This window comes from Thunnus thynnus, chromosome 23, assembly GCF_963924715.1.
Source record: "Thunnus thynnus chromosome 23, fThuThy2.1, whole genome shotgun sequence".
Classification (NCBI taxonomy): Eukaryota; Metazoa; Chordata; class Actinopteri; order Scombriformes; family Scombridae; genus Thunnus; species Thunnus thynnus.
The window spans coordinates 11861917-11887027 of record NC_089539.1 but is presented as its reverse complement, the minus strand read 5'-3'; the positions used below and the strand labels follow the sequence as shown (position 1 = coordinate 11887027).

At 40.4% G+C, this 25111-nt stretch overlaps 4 protein-coding genes across 5 annotated transcripts; 2 read left to right on the top strand and 2 right to left on the bottom strand.

Moving 5' to 3' along the window:
• Positions 1–719: 719 nt before the first annotated feature.
• On the bottom strand, positions 720–12912 carry pnpla8 (patatin-like phospholipase domain containing 8). The gene is made up of 10 exons (XM_067581038.1): positions 11937–12912; positions 7964–9140; positions 7482–7631; positions 6759–6910; positions 6475–6569; positions 6168–6339; positions 5931–5988; positions 5534–5728; positions 2325–2520; positions 720–2139 (listed from the first exon to the last, which is right to left on the bottom strand). The coding sequence occupies exons 2-10, from the start codon at positions 8942–8944 to the stop codon at positions 1865–1867; spliced, it is 2274 nt and encodes a 757-aa protein (XP_067437139.1). The 5' UTR covers positions 8945–9140; positions 11937–12912; the 3' UTR covers positions 720–1864.
• A 653-nt stretch (positions 12913–13565) lies between these two features.
• On the top strand, positions 13566–15892 carry avpr2l (arginine vasopressin receptor 2, like). Its single transcript, XM_067581043.1, has 2 exons — positions 13566–14810; positions 15264–15892. Exons 1-2 carry the CDS (start codon positions 13988–13990, stop codon positions 15341–15343), a joined length of 903 nt encoding a protein of 300 aa, XP_067437144.1. The 5' UTR covers positions 13566–13987; the 3' UTR covers positions 15344–15892.
• A 1610-nt stretch (positions 15893–17502) lies between these two features.
• LOC137175451 (THAP domain-containing protein 5-like) lies at positions 17503–20073 on the bottom strand. Of its 2 annotated transcripts, none has more exons than XM_067581039.1 (3): positions 20000–20073; positions 19058–19244; positions 17503–18808 (listed from the first exon to the last, which is right to left on the bottom strand). In XM_067581039.1, the coding sequence occupies exons 1-3, from the start codon at positions 20005–20007 to the stop codon at positions 18032–18034; spliced, it is 972 nt and encodes a 323-aa protein (XP_067437140.1). In that variant the 5' UTR covers positions 20008–20073; the 3' UTR covers positions 17503–18031. The 2 variants fall into 2 exon arrangements, with proteins under 2 accessions (XP_067437140.1, XP_067437141.1); XM_067581040.1 differs by lacking the exon at positions 20000–20073 and adding an exon at positions 19580–19794.
• Positions 20074–20174: 101 nt separating this feature from the next.
• Positions 20175–23046, top strand: LOC137175452 (dnaJ homolog subfamily B member 9-like). Its single transcript, XM_067581041.1, has 3 exons — positions 20175–20287; positions 20622–20866; positions 21480–23046. Exons 2-3 carry the CDS (start codon positions 20650–20652, stop codon positions 21956–21958), a joined length of 696 nt encoding a protein of 231 aa, XP_067437142.1. The 5' UTR covers positions 20175–20287; positions 20622–20649; the 3' UTR covers positions 21959–23046.
• Positions 23047–25111: the final 2065 nt, after the last annotated feature.

The following is a 25111-nucleotide window of genomic DNA, read 5'->3' as shown; positions in this document are numbered from 1 at the left end:
TTTCCAATTTCATTGCCAGGTTTAAACTTAGATATATTGGTAAGATCTGGCATGACAGCATCAGATTTGACCCACTGAAAAGAGCAGAGACTCTACCAGAGCAAGGCCAAGTATAAGCAACACAGCCATAAATCAAGCCTTGTCAGTTACGCACCTTCTCATCTTTGGGCCCTGCTACATTACACACAATACAAGGTGGAGCTATTTAAAAAAAAGAGAAAAAATAGCCCATCAATCTATTAGTCAGGCAAGTTGCAAGTTTGACAGTTTAAAACCAGCAGTGAGGCATCAGTCAAGTGAAATACTTTTCATATAGTTCTATATCATTCTGACATCTGTCATTGTCGGGGAGGTTTCTAGGTATGCCACCGTGCGGCGCATTGTTTACGTTGATTGGGGTAACGACAGTGTGACTGGGAGGAATGAATGCTATGGAATTTCAGTGGATCTTCAATGGGATCAAAACAATAAGGCAGAAAATCAATGTGAGCGATTGGGAATAAAAGCAATTCATCATCGGGAGACACTTTGCATTCCTTTGTGACGACTCTACCACTGGACTCTTTGTGTTTTACACGTGTTTGTGTGTCAAGTATGTGGCAAACAGAATGTAAAAGCAGATAAACATGATTAAAATCAAATAGCATCACAAATATTCCAGTAGAATTTCTTACTCAATATTTTTATACGAGCAAAATGTTTAAGAAATTGCACAAAGGTTAGAGGTCAAGGTTTTGAAAACCAAGTTTTATTATTTCATGACATTTTTTTTTTCTCTTTGCATGCCACCAAGAAATAATGAAGGGAGGATTCAGGGCAATTGGGATTGTTGTTCTCATAATGTAAAAAATGTCAAATTTATTAACAACAACAATAGTCAGGGATGAGGAATGTAGGCTTGATCAATGTTAAAGGCAAAGGGTTCAGTCAGACTAATGTGCCACAATTCATTTCTCTAAGCACAACGTAATCGAACATGCGCTGTACCGTGAGGATAATCACATTCTGATTCGTTATCAGGAGAATCAGAAGAGATGTCAGTGTTGCTGTATCTGAACGGTGAAATTAAGAATCAGCAATATTTCTTTTATCTTAGATTCTAGCAAGAGCACTCAAAGAATTCATAATTACTTCAAATATTATTTACACTGACTTTTTTTTTTCTAATAGAGAGGTTAAGAATTATATTCTACAAAGTGCATGAGGTCTTTTTTTCTATACAGTGTTAGGAATAGGCAGTCATGTTTAAGTTTTCTGTGCAATCATGTATTAGTTACATCTTAATGTATTCAAGTTACTGAAAATGAGATGAAATTTTAACATCTTATTTACAGTCTTTTTTTCTTTACAAAAATCCACAATAATCATATTAGTATTAAGTCTTCATAATATAGTCGTGTGTCAGTGCCACAACTACCATCTTTGTGCACTTTAAAACCAAATCAGCCACACTTATAGTCTAAAATTTTATATTCATACATATATGAACACGTGTACATATGTATCTCTTCAGTCTGCTTAGTTAAGTGATTTCATCACTGTGTCAAAACCTGCAGAATTCTTTTCATAGTGTGTATCACTCCGTCTCCATTAGACGCATCCTCCTGTCCCACAAAGCAATAATTACATTAAATCTGTAATTTAATTTCACACTATTACTTTTCGAATTGTCTTCTTTTGATGAATAATCATAGTTAAAGATTTCTCAAACAGTCTTTAGTGTTAGTTAGATGATCAAACCATCCAAATTACCTCTTTAGATGCTTAAAAAAAAAAGGTTTTTCCAACGTTTACTCAAGGAATTCTTGAGAGTTTTTATACTCCAGGTCTTCTTACCTTGGTCACGCTGTTGTCAGGCTAACAATTACAGCTTGGAGACAAAGGGGAGACCCTCATACATGTCAGCCTTGAGTTTGGCCCACTCGGCCAGTTTCTGGATGGTGCTCTTCTCTTGGCCCAGTACGCTCGCTGCCTTCCTCAGCTTGGCCTCGTTGCGTTCCAGGTAGCGTTCCCCCTCGCCCTTGAGGAAGTTCAGCTTCTCCACGCGGCTCTCATTCAATGGGATGTCCTCGCTCATGTAGGGGTTGAAGCGGAAGTAGGTGTCGGGGGGCAAGAGGGCATCCAGCATGGTGTGCACCTCTGAAACAGGGATGGGGGAGCTTTTAGATATCAGAGCCTGATGCTAGATACAGCCATTTTTTTATTCTATCTTAAAGTTTTCAATTCAAGAGACTGCACTGAACAAGAAAAAATTACAGCCTTTCCATTAACACCTCTAATCTGTGGTTTTTAAATATATATTAATATATTTTGGGGGGTCATACCCTCGGTATCTGTGGCACTGCTGATGACATTGGTGAGCTTGGCCTTGAGGCTCGTGTAGGTAGTGTTGTTCTTGCCCGCCGTCTCGTACCGTCCAGTGCCCAGAGACAACACACATTGCAGTGGGGTGTTGGGCCACAGACACTTACACTCATGGATGGCCAATGCTGTGGGGTTGTTTATCAGAAGTCCTCCATCCTAAAGGAGAGAAAAGAAACAGTAGGGGAAATGATAAATGGAAGGAGAACAAACCTCAACTGTTAAGAAACAAGGCTACACTATTGGCATTAAATAAACTAGACTTTGAAGAATACATTCCTCCACCCATTGGCAGCAACTAGGTCAGAGCTTGATCAAATTTAAATTGTCGGCATGTCTTGTTTTAATATATTTCTTGTGACAGCCTGTAGGGGACAAAAGAGGTGAAGTGGACAAGCTGTCCCAGAGCTACACAGCTTTAGGCCAGATGAAAAGAAGCTCCTGAGCCAGAGATGCACTGCGCTGGAACCCATCCCTGTTTACTAAGAAGTAAACAAGTAAGAAAAGCTGTGTTTTTAGCAGCTTCCTGCAGCTAGAATAGGTCATTTTTTGGTAAATTGCTCTGAAATCTAACAATATAAAGAGTCTAACTTCTGCAGCTATGAATTTAGCTTGGCTGCTAAAGCAGATTTCAGTATTCTAATCTTGAATGACTCCATTTAGAAGCTTATTACAAATGATTTGCTTCCTCTTTCATTAGGCTTGTACTCTCATTTTTCACTGAATTATAACAGGATTTATGAAAGAGTTGCTGACAGTAGTGAGAGAAAAGAGGACAATCAGGCTAAATGGATGTCTGGACCAGTTTAGTGCTTCTGCTCTTTCTCAGTCTTTCCCCAAGCCCAATTCTGGACCTTATCCAACCACTGAAGTGCTTTTGGCTTGGATAAATAGAGATGGAGAGTGTGGCTCACAAGAGGTCCGACCCTCTCTGGCAGATCAGGGGTAAGGGTCATTTTCACTTCTCTATAGAGGGTGGGCAGTAGAAAAATAGCCAAAAAGCTTAAATCCTCTCCTTCATCTGGGATTAAGGAAACAATATGTCAACAACAACCAAAAACACACCTAATAAATATGGGTGCATCAGAGTACCTTAATAGAACAGAAAAGTACCAGATTTACTTTGTTACATTACTTTTGATAATCTTTTTTATGTTTTTTGCTAAGACCAGGACTAGTTATAATATCCGAATAGGTAGCTGCCCAATATTTCACTCTAGGAGACATCTATAACGGGTTTATCTGGTGATAGATACATATCTGTCTTTGGGTTACTGATGCTCTATGTCGCAACATATAAAAAATGATGTTAAAGACACTGTTTCATGCTATGGTGTAATAACAATTGCTATAATAAATACCTGTGGTTCAGTGAGAAATAGGTCTGCTCTACCTTTTACGCAGTGTCTGTGAATGCATCTCTTTCCAGTGTGTGTGTGTGTGTATATATGTATTTTTTGATCCCCTGCAATGGCAGAATTCTCCTGAGAAATACCGCTGCTAGTGCTGAAAACTAGAGTAGGAGTGAGACCGGTGGGTGGCAACTGTAACTCAAACTGACGATGAAAACACTATGCAGCTCCAAGAGGAATGTGGAGAACAACACGCACACTACTCATTCACTCTTCATCTTTCCATCCCCGATGTCACCCCAACGTCCGTGGGAAACAACTCAAAACAGACACTTTCTGCAGAGATGTGAGCGGGAACAGAATTGCGCAAACACACAAAATCATATTATACATGGAAAAAAAAAGTTAAAACAGCACCCTCAATAGAAGTAGAAGTCATATAAAAAAAAATACTAATTTACATCCCATTCTGATCTACAGTAGAGGTCCTCAGCATCATTTTGTTAGTTAGTTTACTAATCAAAAGGATAATAGTCCTCTTATCACATCTGAGAAGAAAAAGTAGCAAACATCACATAGCTATGAGAGCTAGAGGTTGCACTCATTAGTTGCTTTGCTAAATTAGTAGCTGTTATAGCTTCTCAATTTGTAGGCATCTGTTTTCATCTTTAATGCCTAAGAGAATCAAGGCTCAGATCAGTAAATATGCAGACTGGGATCAGGGATTAGAATCTGTTATCAACCAAAACAAAAGGCTGTCTACCAGGGCTCTGGCATTAGGAAATGGCAGGGGAGAGAAATACTTGCTAGAAGGGGGGACATGGCTAATTTTGCTTAAGTAGGTTATCAAAATTAAGCTAAGCCTTGAGCATAATTGCTGCCAATAAAAACCATCTAAAGATATCTGGCCTAATAATCAAACTTCATAAAAACAACTCTGTTAAATAGCCCCCAAAAGGTGCCCCGTGATATGTACCTGATCATGGTGGTAAAAAGTAAAATGTATGAATGCTCCTGACATTGTAGCCATTTATCAGATGCTTTTATCCATCAGTGCACCTTTGTCGTAAACATAATCTACCATTCTTGAACCTAATATTTCTAATATTTTATTCTCTCCCCCTATGCTTTCCCCTCTTAAGAGAAAAAGGGCTAACATCCATTACCTAATGCACTATATCATTAGTCAGCATGAAAATGAAAAGGGGAGGTGTGAAGCTGCAGAGCATGCCACTTAGAATTAAAATTTAGGTTATTTCAACAACATCAACCACATCCATTTTTGGACCACCTGAAGGACACATTTAGACAGTGGTTGTCTGACAGACAGGGGCCATATCTGATACTCTCTTTCATGGGGAATTTAGAAGCTCTTCCCATTTTCCTCCAGGAAGGCAGGCCAAGTCGTGAGAGTACAAGGCCTATGATGTTTAAGGGCACAGACCGGGTCCAAGGATTCTCTACCGCCATCTCATTCTGTTCACTTTCTCTCTATCCCTCAGATGCTTGACAGTCTGGAGGGAGGATGAACCAATTAGAGGACTGCCTTCAGAGTTTCGGGTTAGAAACAAATCTACACATGCATCCTTGTATGTGTATACACACACACACACACACACACACACACACACACACACACACACAGTCCACAGTCTGTGTCATTTTGTTCTTAAACCAAATTTGATGTAGTTTGCATTATGTGTTAATATTTCCCTTTTTTTAATCAAAGCTTCAATATTTAAATTCAAATAACTACATCAAACTGAAGTGGTCTAAATTTAGTAAAGACATCTCCCAGTTCTCTCAATCCCATGTCACACCTGATGGAGGTCTTTTCCCAGGACAAATTCCTGGAAGTAGCCCGGGGCGGCAGATGAGGCCCTGATAGCCTCCCACATTTTGTGTTTGCAGTCTCCAAGGTAGTGGGATCTCACTCCTGGCATGAGTCTGTAGTTCCTAAACACATAGGCCTTCAGAGGCAAACCCCTGTTCACAATTGTGCTCACTGCTGCCACCTGGTGGACAAAAAAGAGCATATTAAAAAAGCCAAGTATTCTTAATGTTTACAGCCCTTTGGCAAAGTAATGTTTTTGTGACAGACAAAGGACAAAAATAAATGTGATAAAAAAACTATATAAACTATATATAGGCATACTCAAATCAACAAATGAAGTACTTATCCAAGCAGTGTAGAGCTGAATAAACTATCTAACTTACTTTAGGGCAGTGTGGGTCCCTGGCACTTTCAATCATACATCCCTCACCCATGCGTTCCCTAAAGAAAATACAAAAAAAGAATTGAGACAGGATAGATCAGAATACCCTCTTTTAGCATTTACTACTAGAACAAAGGTATCATTAAATATTAGCAAACAATAAAGCCAGGAAGAAATCAAGGAGGAAAAAAAGGAATTGGTGAAGAAAAGGATTGGAAATGAAGCCTTGCAGACTAACTTGAGGATGTTTTCCCAGATTTCACTGTCATAGAAAGCATGGCTCCAGCCCATCTTGACGGTTCCAACGATAACATTTTGCTTGAAGACATCCGAGCCCAACTTCCTGTACATCTCCTCGCACTCTTCTAGGGGGATCTGAAAAATCCCCAGCATGAAGGCCAGGATAGCACCTAAAGCACAGGAACAAGCATGATAAGCCGGTGAACACAGGGCAAAGGAGGACACATTAGCCAGTGGGGTCAGTGAGGGTCAGGATTATGGAGGACTGAAAGGAAAACAAACTACAAACAGTGGTCCCAATTTACCTGTGCTGACTCCACAGATATAGTCGAAGAGTTGGTGGATCCGTTTTCCAGTCATGTTCTGCAGTTTATGGAGAGTCTGCAGGGCCAGCAGTCCTCTGAAACCAGTCACATACTTAAGAAAAGTAGACTAACAAAAACGCAGCTTATTTTAATAAGACATCTAAACATGTAGAGAAGATCTCATCGGTTTGGGCTGCAATGCTAGTTATTAATATGTTATGAATTTTTTAAATATAAAAATGTCACAGACATTTCAAAGTTGATTTATTTTTGAATAATTATACCTTGTCCCTCCTCCGTCTATGGCGAGAACCCGAATTCCCCTTCCTTTGACTGGCTCTGTGTAGCCAACCACAGCAAGTGCTTCTCTCACAGCAGCCTGCAGAGGAAGGTCTCGGGCCTGGCGCAAACGCAACAAACAAGGCAGCACGCTCTCCTAGAGATCCAGGAGAGAGTCAGGGAGACCAGCTAAAACAATTCATAATCATACAGATACACACTCAATAAAATACAGACTACTGATATGCACTTGAAAAATATTTTTCCCTGGGGCACTCCACAGAACCTCCTGATACGGGACATACAATCAGGTCTCTCACTAGTCTCTCTCTCTCTCATAGGGACCTATGCAACTCATTCAACACTGACAACAGGGTATGTTAAAAAAAAAATCTCAGATACTGACAGATTTTCTCAAATCAAAATCCACAAATCTTAATTGTTTATATTTTTGTTCACCATTTCAGTTTATCTGATAAATTTAAAATGCTATAAAAAGAATAAAGAGATTGACTTTTTCAAAAGCACATTTTTAGGTGTACACTTTGGGATTAGCTGAGCTTGAGCAATACTTTTCTCTTACAGTAGACAGAGAGAAGCAAAACTGCTTGTAACATTATACTTTAAGCATTAGTGTCTCAACTTACACACGAAAATCCTTTGATAAAACAAAAAATTAAAATAGGATATTTGGTCTACATCATGCAGCCAGAAACACACACACTAACCTTGACAGCCACAACTCTTGTCTCGGGGAACTCCAAGAGATGATAGCTGAGTTCCTCCACTCGGCTGGTGAGGAGCTTGACGTCAGTGACCCTCTGCAGGCCTTTCACCAGGGCTCTGGTCCTGTTGTCTACACTCACCCTGGCGATTATCTGCATGACAAATACAGATAATGTTCGGTGCATGTACAAAATAATGCAAATCTGAACAACTATATTCTGTCATTTTTCTACCTGAAGATGATGGTATTCAAAAACTTCTGAAGGCCTGCAAATTTTTCACAGCCTTGGTTACAAGGAACCTTATTTCTAATGTAATGCATGTCCTCTTGCTCAATCACAGTCCAAACAATCTCTGCCTAACCTGTTTGCCCCTTTCTTATAGTTTAACAATCATACGGTCACTTAATATCTGTGATTTCTCATATTTAACAGAGGTCTACTTTTTCATTCAATGTTCATTAGAGCCATAATGAGCATCCTACCTTCTCTCTTTGAGCCAGCAGTTGTTGCTTCGCCTTTTCCGCTTTATCCGCTTTGTCCACTTCACTATCCGTCTTCTCTCCTGCCTTTTCCACAGTGGGCTCTTCCACAGCAGCTGCTGAGGACTTTTCCTTTTCTGGTGCGATGCTTTTGGAATCACTTCTGAATTTGGGGACCAGAGGAGCGATGTAGTTGCCAACAAATGCCTGAACGCTGGGCCGAGGGTAGGATAGATAGTGGGTGAAGCCTTTTTTAGGGGAAGTAGTAGGCACAGGGACAGATGGGGCGGCATTTTCTGTTGCAGGGGTATCAGAAGAGGGCATTTCTTCCAGGGGAGTGAGCTTTTCTGATGGAGGAGGAGAAGGAGGGGGAGGAGAGGGAGAGGTAGTGGGTGCTTCAATACTCTTAGCCTCTGCCACTGGGGACAGAATAGGAATGTGGTCCCCAGTTTTCCGAGGGGCAGTGCTGAGGATGGCCTCAGAAACAGGATCGTCCGCTCCTCTTTGCTGCTGTGGCCTGTTGTCGCCTTCTTCCCCGTGGGTGCTTGTACCAAAGTAACTATTGATGTGCTGCGCCAAACTTTTGTAAGTCTCATCCATATTGGTTGAAAGACCTGCCGGGTGAAACAGCTGCATAGTTTGTTTCGCCACAGTCGAGGAAGAGATCGGTGCAGACACATTAGCCGCTGAAGCTAAACCGGATGTGGACTTCTTGGTGGCAACAAAAGGTTTTTCTTGCTGCATGTCCTCCTTTTCTTCTGCTGTGTTCTTCTCACCTTCTTCTTCTTCTTTCATGGTGGTTTCCGGTGGTGGGGAAGTAGCTGTGCCGTTTGAGGTTAACGTCTCAGCTTTGACCAGAACTTTCTCCACATGGGTGCTGTCGACTGCGGCACTGCCAGGCTTGAGGCGGGAGAACTTGGAGATGAGGTCCGTGCTGCCTACTGCCTTGGTGACACTGTCGAGTGTGGTCCTGATCCGCGACATGCGTCTGCTGGCTCACAGGGAACAGCAGCGAAGAACTTTTAAATTAATCAAGCAAATGGATGACGCTTAATGTCTGTGTAAAATAATGCAGCATTCTGGCAGGCGACCTGCCACCAGCTACATCAGCTTTAGTAGAAATTCCATTTTGGAGTGAAATGGAGAGTGTTGGATTTTTTTCTGCTTGTTTCACTGTTTTCTGAAAAAAAGAAAAGAAAAAAAGAACATAAATAAATCATCTGCAGGGAGAGTCAGCACAAATACAACAGTTTTTCATGGGACTTAAAGTCACTCAAAAAATGTTTTTCTTCTTGTTCCTACAATTGGATGTTTGACCTTCACTGTGCAGAATGATGTATGTTCAGTGGAGCCCGACCGGGAAATCAGTCAGCCGACATTATCAGCTGATATTGGCCTATCACAGATATATTGGTATCGGTGTATATATATTGTCCAATATGCGCCAATATGTATTTTTTTATTTTTTAAAGTTGAATAGACAGCATTTTATGTATATTTGATCCTTTTTCTTAATTCAAGTTTAATATATACATATGTTTTTTTGTTCTGTATTTTTTATTTATAATTATTTATTATTATTAAATTCCCAGTGAAGTTTACTGTTTCAGTGCACTGATTTTATACAATAAAGTTTATTGTTAAACTGTAAAATATCATGCCTAAATTACATATCTTTGTCACAAGTGTTTTATAAGCACATTTGAGGGATCACTGCAAAAAATGTGTGTTTACATATATATTCTGTGTATATCAGATTATCGGTACCTAATATCTGTATCAGCATCGGCCCAAAAAGTCCAGTATCGGTTGGGCTCTAATGTTCAGACTTTAACACTGGAGGGCTTTTTTCACATTCATCTGCTGCAAGTGGGAAGTTTCTCTGTGCTCACTGAAAATAAATGATTTCAAGGGGTCGGCCTACAAGCAGGATTTGTGACATCACAACTAGTTTGAAAGCCAATTCTGGTCCGTTGTGCAACTTATACCAGTGTGATGTGGTAACTCAAAGCCTCCTGTGCACATACACAGAGAATGGACTTTACAGTGAAGCAGGAGACATCTTGTGTCCAGCAGTTAAAAAAAGAAATATGTTTGCATATTCATAGATTCTGGGATTTTTAATGAGGGAGAAGGAGTAGATGCCATTTTAAGGATTTTAACGAGGAAATTATACATTTTTTATGGAAAACCCATATCAGACATACATTATTGTTCCAAGTAGAGTATTTTATATATAGTAAGACATGTCTGCATGGGATCTTTCACATGTAACACTGCAAGTGAAAAGTAGGCCAACAGGAGGCACCCTCTGACACCCTCCCCATCCAGGTAGCCATGGAAACTGTTCAAGCAACAAAAACAGGTGCTGACGCCAGCTTTCACAAAATAACAACTTAAACCCTACACTCCCCCAGTTGTTGCGTTTGCCGATCGATCACTTCGACAAGATGGAAGAGCAGCGACCTTCAGCTAATCTGAATTTAACTACGGAGTCAGCTCAACTTGTAAAAACTCTGCTGGACAGACACCGCCACGCTGACGATCATGTGAATAATATGAATTGGGTCGCAAGCAAAGACTTTACAGTCGACGTGGGGAAAAAGCAGATTGCGGAGTATATTCAAAGTTGGGAGCTGCAATCCTGCTGGCTTTATAGTCTGGACCCCCTCTACACGACCGAGGAGGAGCATCATACTCTCTACCACTACCGGGCCCGCTTTAGCACCCCGACCCCACGGGCACCGATCCAGGGCACGGCTAGCGTTTATTTCGTTGTGGACATATCCAAAGTCAGACCCCGGAGTCTGCCCGTAGAGGTGCACTTCATAGTGGAGTCAAACAGGCTCGTACACACAGCGGGGAAGAGCAAGTTCAGAGAGAAGTGGCTGGCGGATGTTATTGAGAGCAAGACTCTGCTCCGAAGAGCAGTGGACCTCTGAATCACACTGTTGAACCACTCAGCGGGAGATTTCTGAACTTAATGTCCCTCCTCCACTCAAAAATGTGTTTTTCTTCTTGTTCCTACAGTTGGATGTTTGAGCTTCTCTGTGCAGAATGATGTATGTTCAGAGTTTGACACTAGAAAGCTGTTTTCACATTCATCTGCTGAAAGTGGATGTGTCTCTGTGCTCATTGAGAAATCCAGTTTTAAAAGGTGGACCAACGAGCAGGATTTATGACACAATTTACTTCTTCACAAATAGTTTGGCAGCCAATCCCGATTCAGTGTTCAACTTACACAAGTGGGATGTGGAAACTTGAAGCCTCAAGTGCAGAAACTGAGAATGGACATTACAGGACATTACAGTGAAGTAGGAGACAGACTGTGTCCATCATACATTGTATATTCATAGATTCTGGATTTTTTTTTATGAGGGAGAAGGAGCAGATGTAATTTTGAGGATTTTAACAAGATAGTTGAACTTTTTTCGTAGAAAAACACATCAGACACAAACGATTCAAAGTAGAGTATGGAGGGGGATCTTTAGGTTATATATAACCTGGAGAGGTTAAATGTTAAATACCACAGAATGGCTTGTTTTCGTTGCCTTGTTTGCGAATGACCGACAAAACCCCACTCAGAAATGAAATAACTCGACGTTAACGCTAGAAGAAAACTCCATATGCTCACCGTTTCTATCAGTCCTTCATCTCTGGGTGTAATTTGTCTGTTTTGTTGGACTTCGCACTGGCTGTAACGTTAACAGTTCGCTTACGGCTTAAACCGCTTAACTCATTGAACCGTATTCAAGACAACGGAGCTGTTTCGGTTAGATAATGTGCTTATTTAAATGAATAAACACCACTTGACCGTGCCTGTTTGCGAGCTAGCAGACGGCTGACAAAAGCACCACTGAAAAGCGTAACAACCCCATTTGTAGCTGCTAGCCTAGCGTTAGCTAATGAATGGAGAGCACACAGTCAGTTCGTCCAATTTTAAACAAATTCAACATTTAAATTGTCATCCTCTTACCTTACAAAACACAGACTGTTCAATATGTCTATGAAAGATTTCATTCAATGCGGTGCTGGCAAAATACATCCAGCTATTGGTGTTGGTTGGAAAAACTAAACAGGAAGAAGAGAGGAAGTGACGTAGTTAGTGCCATGGATTCTTGGGTAGTGTAGTACAATGCTTTATTTATACCACTAGATGTCGACACAACATCTTTGGAATAAGAACACAATATTTTTAATGGCAAAAAAGAGCAATTACAATTGTAAGACATATACAGATACATATATCAAGTATCTACAGCACAGCATGCACATTGTAAATAATTTGAAACATTTTAACACAACGACATTGAGGTCACTGTGATCATCTTAGTGTACTTTCTGTGTGGTTTGAGTCCACTATTTCAGCACCACGGAGAGCAACATTTATTGCAGCTGCAATGGAATTAGAGTTTTGTTCAAAATGTGTGAATTATAATAGTATAAATCACAATCATGTTAGCGATGAATTGTCCTGGTTAACATTTGTGTCTCAAACAGAGAAAAGCAGTATCTGTCTGTGTAATTATGTATTAAAGCTTCACAACATCTCAGACAGGTAATCAATGATTCAAAACAGTCAGTCAAACCAAAAAGATCATATTGAAAATGCTAGTTAATATAAAATATATTGGAATCCATGCAATACACAATTAACTGTATATTTGTTGATGACATTTTGTCCGGCTTTCTCTCCCTCTTTCTCAATTAACATGCACACACACACTTGTCTGTCACTCCTTGTCATTTGGGGGTGTCACAGCATTTATACAATGAGTCATTTCACACAAGTGTTGAAAACAGTTGCTCTTCTTGCAGTCAAAATGAAATTGAATAAACTACAGTGGGCACATGACTTGGCACATGTACATTGATGGATTTTGTATGTGAGTAGCAGGACTTTGTAGTCACACCTGAAGCAGACAGGGAGCCAGTGCAATGAAAACAGAATTGATGTCACATGTCCGTGTTTTTGCATTCACGTCAGGATCCTGGCAGCACTGTTCTGAATGTAGTGGGGCTTCTACATGCTCCTGCCAGGGATCCATGTGAAGAGCGCATTGCAGTGGTCCAGTCTTGAGGAGATAAAGGCATGGACAAGTTTCTCTGCATTTGTCAGGGTTAGAGAGAGTTATGAATTATCCCTGACCTCTTTCACGTAAAGAGAAAAGAAAAAAAACTATATGTGTGGAGCAATTACCTCTTTTGAATTGTGGTGGCTTTTACTCATAAATGTCTGGAAAGGTTTGAACATTTCTATCACAGTAGGGTAGTAATTATTGCTAATGGTATACGTAGACAGTAGGATAGTCACATTCAGTTCAGAGTGCAGCTGAAAGAAAACAATGTTTCATCAAACTCTACAAAAGAAAAAAACAGTGCAAGAAATTACTGCTGCCATTGTAGCACACTATTATAATTATTATATAGTATATATAATATTAATAGAAAATCATACGGTCTACATTGCTTTATAAGACCCCAAAATACACAGTAACCAGCAGCTCTGTCAGGTAACATATGAACTTCACCTAAAGGACAAATAGCTTCTGGTCAATTACCACGGGCAACAGAAAAAAAGAGGACATGATGGAGGCTTCATGCATGACAACCTTAAAACACTATCATCCACTTTTGCTTCATGCCCACGCCACCTTGAATGTACACCATTGTACACCCTGACATATAGAAAGTATATATTATCTTCAATTTGTCATGGGTGAAGTAATGGCAACATTCTTATTTTATCACTGCTCCAACATGGTGATTGTAGCCAACTGCATATGTCTCTACCATCACTCCTTACATGCAGTACTCTGTGACAAGCCTCCCCATTAAGTCACGCTGTTCTGCACAAGTGATTATCTTTTGCGAGGGATATGTGGCGGTGCTTTTTCATGATACAACTTCAGCTGGTTCCTTGATAGCTTTCATCTTTTCTATTCAGCTCTCAGGTTTGGTTTGCTCAGTTTGATAAATCTCTCTTTAAGAAGTTTTCTACTGGACACACCAGGAATTTGCGTCCAAATGGATACAAGCAGCAACAGCTCTGGAAAGGCAACAGGCGAGGATGGAGAGGTGTACGAACATTTTGCGCTCATCAGAGCTGGAATTTTGGGTTTGGTTTTTGTGCTCGCAACATGTGGTAATGTTTTCTTCTTGGGTACACTTTGGAAGAAGCGCAAAAGAAACTCAAAGACCCAGCTTTTCCTCTTGCACCTGTGCTTGGCTGATCTGGTGGTCGCGTTTTTCCAAGTCCTGCCGCAGTTTTCCATTGAAATTACGCACAGGTTCAGAGGCACTGACTTCCTGTGCCGATTCGTAAAATACTTGCAGGTGGTTGGGATGTTTGCCTCCACGTACATGATAGTGGCTATGACCATAGACAGATATCATGCTGTGTGTAAACCGATGGTTTCCTTTTTGAAGGGCTCATTTCGGAGATATCGCTCCATAGGCGCAGCGTGGCTGATTTCTCTCGCCTTCAGCTCTCCTCAGCTCTTCATCTTCTCTCTCCGGGAGGTAGAGGAGAATCAGTACGACTGCTGGGCGACATTTATTGAACCGTGGGGAAGCCGGATATACATCAGTTGGATCACTCTGTCAGTGTTTGCCCTGCCTGCCGTTATTGTGCTCCATTGCCAAATAAAAATATGTACAACAATCTACTTCAACATGAAGAGAAAAGCGCTGCAAGCAGGGCGCGCAGGCACGAAAGGGGTGTCCAACGTGATGCTGAAGACTGTGAAAATGACATTTGTTATTATAATGGCATACACTATTTGTTGGAGTCCATTTTTTGTTGTGCAGTTATGGTCTGCATGGAGCCCAAGCAGCGCGCCTACTAAAGGTTGGTCTATCTGGGAGAAAAGGCATGTCCACTGATATCCAGGAAGTCCCCTAACATCCTTTGGGGACCAAAGAACCCTTTCATCATATTTAATGTCACTGTTGTGAATGTCTGTATCTACATATTAATAATGAACAAGATATTTTGTATTTTATATGTCAGCCTCAGTGATTCTGTACCTTATATGCATAAAATCTAAATTTGTGCACCCACCTTTCCTTTATCTATGTATCTATGTACAGTATATCCTATGCATGTATTTGTGTGTGTGTCTCGGTCATTCACTGTCCCTCGGGTCGTGGCATGTTGACACAAATTGGGCAGCAAGATACGCCCTGTCTCCTACTAGGAGTATTTTTAATTTTGAGAGTCATTAAGCTCTTTGAAATCTGAGATTTAAAAGTTGAACCTGTAAAATAAAAGTAAATGTTCCTCTCTCTCCCCCTCTCTTAGGTCCAGTGTTTGCCATCATCATGTTGCTGGCCAGTCTCAACAGTTGTACCAACCCTTGGATATATCTTTACTATAGCTGACAAAATGGCAGAACTGCATGAGCCAAAACTGTTACATTCCATCTGATGTCTGTGGATATGCCACTTAAGAAAGAAGCCAGGCCCCGAGGACCACCAGATGGGTCATCTGGATATCAACGTCTGATGTTTAAAAAAAAAAAAAAAAAAAAAAAAAAAAATACCCAACAATCAAAGCAGATCCATTATGTTTCCTGTGCTTAAGTCTATAGGTGTTGTAATGTTCTAGCCACTTGTTTGTGACAGTGAAACAAGCTGAGACATAATACTTATTAAAATATACCAGAATAACTGTCATTTTAACAGGCATAACAATGCTCATACACAGTGCAGTACGGTCTTCACATATAGTGCCAGAGCATGAAAAGATGAAAGTCATTTAAAATCAACCAAGACATAAAACATCATTTTTATTGTATTATACACATGACCATACATCATCCATCTGACTTTTAGTGCTTTCATCTGTAATTATGATGTGAACTCTTTGCATCACTTCCTTCTGCTTGCATGACTTTGCCTTTTTGTATGATCACTAATAAACACTGGAATGTTTCTGTTGCACAGATGTAATGCAACCTGCTCATCATTGCTCTGCCTCAACAGAATAAGCGAGGAGCAACAAGAAAGTTTTCATTTTTATAAAGGCTTTTAAAAATTGACTTATCAATAAGGCCTTTAGGTTTCTCATGTTATCCTCATTGATATGTATTATTCTTATTTGGTTTTTTTTAGTATCAATATATTTTAGCCCTTTTATTCATTGACCTTCAGTTTTCCATTCCATTGGTTATAAATAACTCTGTACCTTTGTTAATATTGCAATAATAAACAATATTATTACTGTACTGTACTTTGAGATCAAAATGTGCACTTATCCCTGGAGGATTTGGTCCTTGCCAAGAGATCTCAGTGCACTAATGCACTGCAGTGACATTTTGTTTTCGCTCAGAGACACTGGGGCAACAGGATTACAACAATTTCATTTCATTACTAATTTCAAGAATCCATTCTCTTAATCCTCGCTACAACAGCAGAACACAGAGATGAATTGTGTCATCTTGTAGCCTTTTCATGTAATGCAACACCCCCGAGTCATATGAAATTGCACTTTGCGAATCCTTTCATTTGTGCCTTCAATCAATTTGTAATTAAGTCACAAACCAGTTTATCCTCTCCCCTGCCTCTCTCTCTCTCACACACACACACACACACATACACACATACACAGCAGGTGTGAAAATTCAAAGTGTATCAAATTAAAGATCATTGTGTTTGCCCTTGCAAGCAAAAACTCCATCATGCCAACATGAATATAGACCAGCTTTTTAGCTTGAGTAAATTCTTCATGTACTGTAATTGATGTCATGCTCTGCTCAGTTTAAAGCAAGTGTGTTTTCTCTTCTGTTAATTTGGATGTATGCAGTCGTTTTCGAGATGTGGAAACGTACAGTACGTAGAATTCCTATTTTCATCGCAGGTGAGGGCTGAAAATAGAATGTTCCAACATTATCATCCTATCACATAAAGTCTGTGACCAGGCCTGCAACAGTGCAGAGACAGCCTATGGTGCATTTTATTCCGGAAAGCTGCTTCAAATAGGATTAAGTATCTCACTTGGCCAAAATACTATGATGACTAATTCAGGGCCCAGGGGTGGGGAAGACTGAGATAAATCGTACTGCTGGTTCATGTTCATGTCATTGTGGGGTTTAAAACAATCATCGGCTACACAGTGGACACAAACACAACCTCGGAGAAGCACATGCTTTAAGACAGATGATTACAGTATACATTGTTCCTCTTTAAATTCACTGATTTTGATGTAAAGCAGAATATTTTAGATTTGCAGGAGGCTGCATAGAATGACGGTTGGTAATAAGGCACAGCACAGCAATAAATAGAGCCTCTGCTTCCATGAACATCTCTCTAGCGTATTAACTAGTGTATTGCATGTATCACACTATGTCACACTATGTGTATTGGCACAGCAAACAGTAGCTGTTGAATTAAGTTTAGGAGGAAATCATTTTTCCAGATGAAAACGTAATGTTTCAGACATAATCTCCACTATTCCTTAACAAATCACCATTTAGACTCAATATGAGAATAAGATACTTTGCAAATATCAAGAAAAACAGAACATATGAAAACCAACTATATAAAATCATGAGTATTAACACCAACTGTAATGAAGGCAATTGTTTAACACACAACCAGAAACGTGACTATAAAATTCAACAAGCTGATGGCATTGCATAACAAAAACAGAAATAAAGACATTCAGTTTTTCAAGTTCAATACGTTATTGATGACATCTGAGATCTGACCATGTAAAAACTGTAGACACCTGACAGAAAAACCTTGGATATGTATAAGTAATGCATAGCAACAAACCACTGAAAACCAGAGCTTTAAAAAGTCATTTAAAACGCTTCATATAAAGATGGTCATACAGTGCCACCACATGGACATAAGCAGACATACAATTGTAAAATGGAATTATGAGAGCAATGGGTGAGTACCAATAGAGCTGTATAATCAGACACAATTTCTGCTGCTGTACTTTATGTATGGAATGTATTAGAACATGTGACACATATTCGCAAAAGTGACTCAAGTGTAACAATTAAAATAAATGCACATTCACAAGCTAATTTCAGAGTCCGTAGCTGTCAATTACTTGCAAAATTAGAGCAAAACAGATGATATGTAATCTTCTAAAACTTTCTGCTTCTCCTTAAAAACAGCACTATCCCTCTTCAGGAGGGCTATCTCAGTCTCCAGAGTGCGGATTTTTGCCACAGTGCTCTCTTCCCTGCGATCCAGTTCCAAGATCTTTGCATGTAAACCCAAGATTTTACTCCAAAGCTGATCTTTGTCCGTGTCAGGTCTGCAGTACGAGTGCTCGTAAATCGAAACGTGCTCTCCCTCACTGGGTCCTCTGTCCCCTAAAAAGCAGCCTGCAGGTTCATCCTTGACAATTTCCACAGGAATAAAGCTAAAAGCCTGGCCCAGTGCTGCTTGGAGGGCAGCTGCATCCACATTTGCTTCGCCATTGGAGAAAGAGCCCAGTGACTCACAGCACAACACAGTCACAGTCGAGTCAGCCTGCTCTTCAGAATGGAGCTCATTGCATGGAGACAGTGAGAGGCAGTGCTCTGTCGGCATCCCACCGTCACCTGGTATCTCACAAGCAGCAGTATGTATCTCTGAGAGATTTGAATGACAGAAGTTGCCGGTGTCTGAGATCAGAGGCAGCTCAAATACACCTACATGAATTGGATCTGTCATCTCTGTGTGTTCCGTGACAACATGATTCATTGTGCTTGACTGGATCTTTTTGCATGTTCTGCTCAATATGAGCGGCCTCTTACTGAGAGGGGAGTCAGATCCAGTGGGCTCAATGTCAAATGTCCTGGATTTGGCTTTGGGGCTTCTTTTAATGGCGGTTACTTTCTCACCATCCTGAAATAAAAGAAAAGGAGATGGGTTTAGTCAAGAAAATCTGAATTTCACATGCAATAGAATGAAAAATGAAGTAAAGGCTTGCTGCACGCCCAAAACTCAGCTCTCGATCGCCTTCAAACTGCAAGTGAAAGAGTGCTCTTCCACATTACCCTCTTTCACTTGCAGAAAATGTTTACATAAATACCAGGGAGCTTTTATTTGGTCCAGATCTTGAGTTTTTGGTGTGTCTACGGACAGATAACATACATCTTCAACAGAAGGAAAAATGGTAGGGATGGCTGTGTTCTTCAGGTAGCGGATGCCCCATCGGATGTCAAAGCAGTCCTCTGTGAAGTGCTCGCTGCACAGATACTGATGTCGACTCGGGGTCCACTCCTCCCTCTTCATGTTGTCCACCCATTTCTGAAGCCTGGGCTTGTCTTGCAAGGGAAACCTTAAGGGATGACAGAAAAGTTAACTCTTTGTCAGTCCAGCTGAGTAGCATTATGATTTGTATGTTGCATCCTTCCTAACATTATCACTATTCTGCACAGCCTCCCCAGCATCTCCTTTCCTTTACCCTACATCACATAAATACCAAAAACATAGTGTACATCCTAGTTACCTGCTAATATTGTTTCTAACATGACAAACACTACTGTTAACCTCCCACAGCTACTATAACTTGTATTATCTTCGACTAAAGATGCAAAGCTGTCAGCAAAGCAGCACTTGAAGCTGAATAAACAAACATTTCAACTCATATTGCAGAAAGAACAGAAGACATACGGATAGAAGCTAATTCTCTTGTTATCTTGTCTAGAAGCAGTCCCCCCGCGGTTCCTGCATACTTTCACTGCGCAGTACCGCGGCATATCTGCAGATACACCACATGAAAACGTTTAGAAAAAAAACATTTGTGGCTATTTTTTTTTAAAACAGAAAGCACACACGAATTGCCACCTCCGGGTTGTAGGCTCTCGTAGCGGAGATGACGTTATCGTGGTTAAGTTAATTGTCAAGATAGTTCACGTACCATCTGTGATTACAACGTTTGCTCAGCCACGCCGAAGCGAGGAGTTATTCTACGTGAGCGTACATGCCTCTTTTGAGCATTTATCAAATATTTTACGCAAACTCAATTCAGAATAATACACGCATATGCTGAATCATGTCACAGAGTGGGATGTAAACATGTAAAGGTCTTACAGCTTCATCGAAAGGAGAGCAAAGCGAAGACTGGAGTAAGCGCAGGTACGTATCTTGTTTCGAATGAATTCTTTTCGGACTATTCTCATCCTCCACGTGCGCTGTGTTTCCGCCAATCACAGAGATCTGAGTCACTGTGTTACGATGTTGGACCAATAGCGTTGCGAGTCGTGGTGTTACAGCTCAGGAATGCAGCTAGTCAACAATTGTTAGCTTTCGTTTCGCATCAGCTGGAGCTGTCGGCGGCTGATAGAGGTATCCCCAGGCTGTTTGTCACCCAGTCTCCAGGTAATGCCTTGTTTCCATTACGCTTTATTTGTCGTGGGTAGTTAACCTGCATGTTTGAACAAAAAACAGAGTATAATTAACAAGCTTTACGTAGGCAGAGCTGATTAAGTTTCTCACTTGTTCAACTAAAACGGTGAGTTGTCATTTTCTTGAGCCTCTAAAGGCTCTCTGTTGAAACTAGCTAACAAAGTAATGTAAGTTAACGTCATACAACCTGTACTCCGTTATAAAGCTGTTTATGTAACGTAATAATTAGTACACAGGTCATGAATTTTGAAACCGTTTCGTGTTGTGTGAAGCGTCATTAACGGAGCTGTCAAACTGCTCTTCACAGCCGCAAAAAAGGTGCTAAAACCAGCAGTATGGCCACGGCGCAGTCTGTGTTGCTGCTAGCAGTGCATGTTCTGCTGATCTCAGAGTTCATCCTGGCCAAGAGAGACTACTACGACATACTGGGGGTGCCCAAAGATGCCTCTGAGCGCCAGATCAAGAAGGCCTTTCATAAACTGGCCTTGAAGTACCATCCTGACCGAAACAAGGGCCCAGACGCCGAAGCCAAGTTCAGAGAAATAGCAGAGGGTAAGTGTGTCATTATGTCACTCTGTAATGCAGTGGAACTGCTTCAGTCTATTTACATACCCAGCTGTCTTTTTTACACCAAGTGTTTTTTGTGTTTGCCAGTCAGAACTTTCTGAAGAAGGAAATTTAGGATTTTGGGTGAAGCAATGCAAAAATAATACCCTTACACTAGCATAAAGTTGTAGAATAGGTATAAATAAACTGAAGATGTAAGCGACTGTTCTATTTTTGTCATTCCAGTTCAGCCTTCCTGGTTAGTTTACGCTCTTTACATGATCTCAATGATTTTTTTTATCAACTGTTTGTGCCTGAAAGACATTTGTACAAATAATTATTGCCACAATCTTTCACTTGTGAGTTATATGGAAAAAAGACAGCTCCAATAGGACAGAAATTCAAATAGTCTTTTCTTTTTATTTTTTACAATTGATAGATAACAAATCTATCATTACACTGCCTTAGATTAAACAAGGTTTACTAAGGTATAGAAGTATTTAACACAGTGAAGAAGTGTGCAGTGTAGTCAAATGACTGATAATTTCCCTGTTATCTCGTCTACACATCAGTTACACTGACTGATACACTGACTGTAACATTTTTTTGTCTTTGCCAGCATATGAGACGCTATCAGATGATAAGAGGAGGCGAGAGTATGACCAGCTTGGCCATGGCCCGTCACCAGGGGAGGGCCATAGAGGAGGAGGGGGAGGAGGCAGTTTCAACTACAACAACTTCAACCAGCACTTCCAGTCCTTCAACTTTGATGACCTTTTCAAAGACTATGACTCTTTTGGTCAGAGACACCAACACCACTTCCACTCCCACAATCAAGCCCACCAAAAGAGACACTCTGACAGCCACTTCCAGGCTCACCGGGAGGCCATGAACAGACAGAGGAGACAGTTTCAGCAGGGTGGAGCCTTTGGTGGAGGACTGTTTGATGACGTGTTTGAGGACTTGGAGAAGATGTTCTCCTTCAATTCCCACAGTTCCAGGACTGACAGCAGATTCCAGAGCTCGGGGAAGCAGCACTGCAGGACAGTGACCCAGCGTAGGGGCAACATGGTGACCACCTTCACCGACTGCTCCTGAGACAAGCAGAGTGTGGAAAAAAATGGCTCTCTTCAAAGGGCAGCCACTTGGGACACTGCTGTGTTAAGGTCTTTTAGTCGAGGTTTTGGAATTGAATGCTAATTTATCACTCGGTGGAATAAGAACATGGTTTTGTGTGGTTTTTGTAATTTGCCGTATGTAATTTCCTCCAGGAACAAATATCAAAGTTGGCCTGATTTAAAAAGGCTGCTTCCAAGCAATAACTCACACACATTATTGCTCACAGCACAGCACAGCAGAAATAAGTCTTAGGTTTGTTGGGATACCTCCCTATCACCTGGTTTTCCAGGTTCATCATGTTTACTTGTGTCAGTGAAAATGAATCATTTTTATGATGGTACACTCTTGTAGTCTCAGGTATGGCATAAGCTTAAAAGATCATTTAAAATTTAAAAGATTTTTTTCTTATGAGAGCAGTCAGGCAATAAGATTTATTAAACATTCTGCAGCTATTCACGCCATACTATTTTTGTGCTCCCTACAACATAAACCTTTTGCTAATGTAAAACCATCTAAGCCTAGTGTACGCTGACATTGTACATTTTCTTTCTTGGTTTTTATTCATTGGCTTAAAGACTGGCAAAAAATGACACAGTAACAAATTACTTTTAACTCTCACAAATTTGGATGTAAAGCACTTGCATCAGACTTTGCTGTGAAAATGGAGCCTCACCTCCTGAGATGTGTGCGAGTTATCAACTGTTACCTCGTTTTTAGTTTTCTTCCTATAGAGATGCATCTACCTTCACACAGTCAGGCTAGGAAATGAACATCAGTCCCATGACAAATGCTGGTAAACTTAGCAACAGGCAAAGTTTGTGTACTTGTTTAATGTTTGGTCTGAAAAGTTATTTTCCTGAACTGATCATAATGTGCAATATTTAGCACCTTTGCTCTTCATGTTGCCTATCTTTCATAGACAGTGCTGTATAAATGTCATTGTCTAATATCCGCACTTTGTGTTTGTGTGAGTGTGCGTATGTGTGTGTGTGTGCATGCTGAGAGTGACTTGAATGTTGATTGGTTGGATAATGTTTGAAGAATGAATAAAAAGTTACAAGAGCAAATGGGTTTGTTTCATTTTGGGAAATGGAGAAATGGACTCATTGTCTTCATCAATCCAACCTAATAACGATGCAACTAACACTACCTTTGTGAAGCTTCAAATTATCAAATTTAGTTCAAACTATGTCGGAGAGGTGTTAATTGTGCTGTCCTTTGGAGTACAATACAGATTAAGAATTTCCTGTTATTTTTGTCAGCCCATTTTCCATGAGACATAATAGTACTACTTACAATGTAGCCAACTGTTGTTCTAGAAAGCTGTTGTTCAAGTAAAACTCCAGCAGAGAGCGTACTTTCATAAAACAGGAGGGCAGGGTTGGAACACAATGGACATCAGCCTGTGAGAGGAAATGCCAGATGATAAAGAGAAACTAGTTTGTCAAAAACAAAGGCATTGTGGGTGAGAAAATGTGTTTAAAATTAGAGTCCAGACGAGTAACATGAATGTGGCACAGCAGAGAGTACAGTACATACTTGTGGGAAGCATAATAACAAGAGAAAGAAGTAAAGTTTTCCCTTTTTATGTCTCAAATTTCAATCAGAGCAATGAGAGAATAAATGTGACTTTAACTACAGAAGATAAAACTATCTGCCCTCTTCAGTAGCTTGGTCACTGCCACTCATATCAACTTGAAAGGTTAAATACAACAATGCAAATGAATCAATTCAATTATACTGTCTTAACTATGTATGACATTTAATTTCTTTCGAATTCCACCCGTCCAAGGCTGCACTGAAATTATGAGAAGGAACAGCACATGACTAAGAGGAAGACTATTTTGCCTTCAAGCAGTCCAGCTGATTGCCCACGAGATCCAACCCTAAAGCACAATAAAATGTCAAGGCGTATCAGCCACCATCCTCTCAAATCCACAAGCTGAAAGTGATAGGTGTCGGTTTGGTAGGCCAATGGATAAAAAACAGTCAATTAAATGTCTGATAAAAGAGAGAGATGTCTCTTTAAATTCTTGACTTGTATCCCTGTCCACTTACACGGTAAAACATCCAGAGATAAAGATGTGGCCGACAGCTGCAGGCATGCAATACTACACTCCAAGTCGTAACAGCAAACAGATGTGAGGCTCATGCTGTGGAGCAGTGAAAATCAAAACAGCAAACATAACAAGAAGGGAAGTGGCTGCAATTATAAAAAAGAGAAACAAAAGATGGCGTAAAAACATGGTAAAAGTATGTCAAAAAGTGACAAAAATGCAGATGTGAAACTAGTTACAACACAACACATCCAGGTGTGTTTCAGCTTACACCCCCAGAATCAACCAAATGTGACTGTTTTTTTCCCCATTTAGGCCATTTACATCTATGCTTGTGGTGATCAACATGAGAACTTCCCTCCAGGTTTGAGGCCATGGTGAAACATTCGCAAATGGACTCCATCATAAAAATTTGAGGGTGTGTTCATTACAGCATTTCCCATTTTTACGACTTTATTAATTCATATATATATTAGTATTATATTTTGTATTGAATTACTTTACAACTACACATCTAAGTCCTTCATTACCATGTATATGCACAAGTATTACCTCCTTCCTGACATTTACCCTCACACTCACCAGCTGCCTTCACTGTTTCAGATGCTACCCTGATACCACTTTACACAGCATATAAAAGGCATTATCAAAAGCCATTAAAACTTTATAACCACCCATTAGGCTTTCAGTGTTGCCACACAAGCTGTGTTAGTATTGGTCATTAACTTGCTTATCTCACTCGTTTCATAATCTGATTTTATCTGCTGAGCTGGTTTCTGTGAACTGGACCTGAAATATTTGAGCCTTGCATGTTTTTGTTGGCACAGGAAGATGCAGAGGGGTGTACTACGAGGCGAGATTAGTGGGTTAGCAAAGTATGTTGAGCCTAAAGCCAGGGTTTTCAATGTCATGAAGGTGGCTCTCTTTTAACCTGGCTACATCACCATGGTAACTTTTACTGCAAACTTAACCTGGTCTGTAGCAGGTTATGTTCCGAGTTTCGGCTTAAATCGGCAATAAAAAGCGCCGCCGTTTCACTAACCACCTAATTTGCTGCCGGGTTCGTTTAACACTG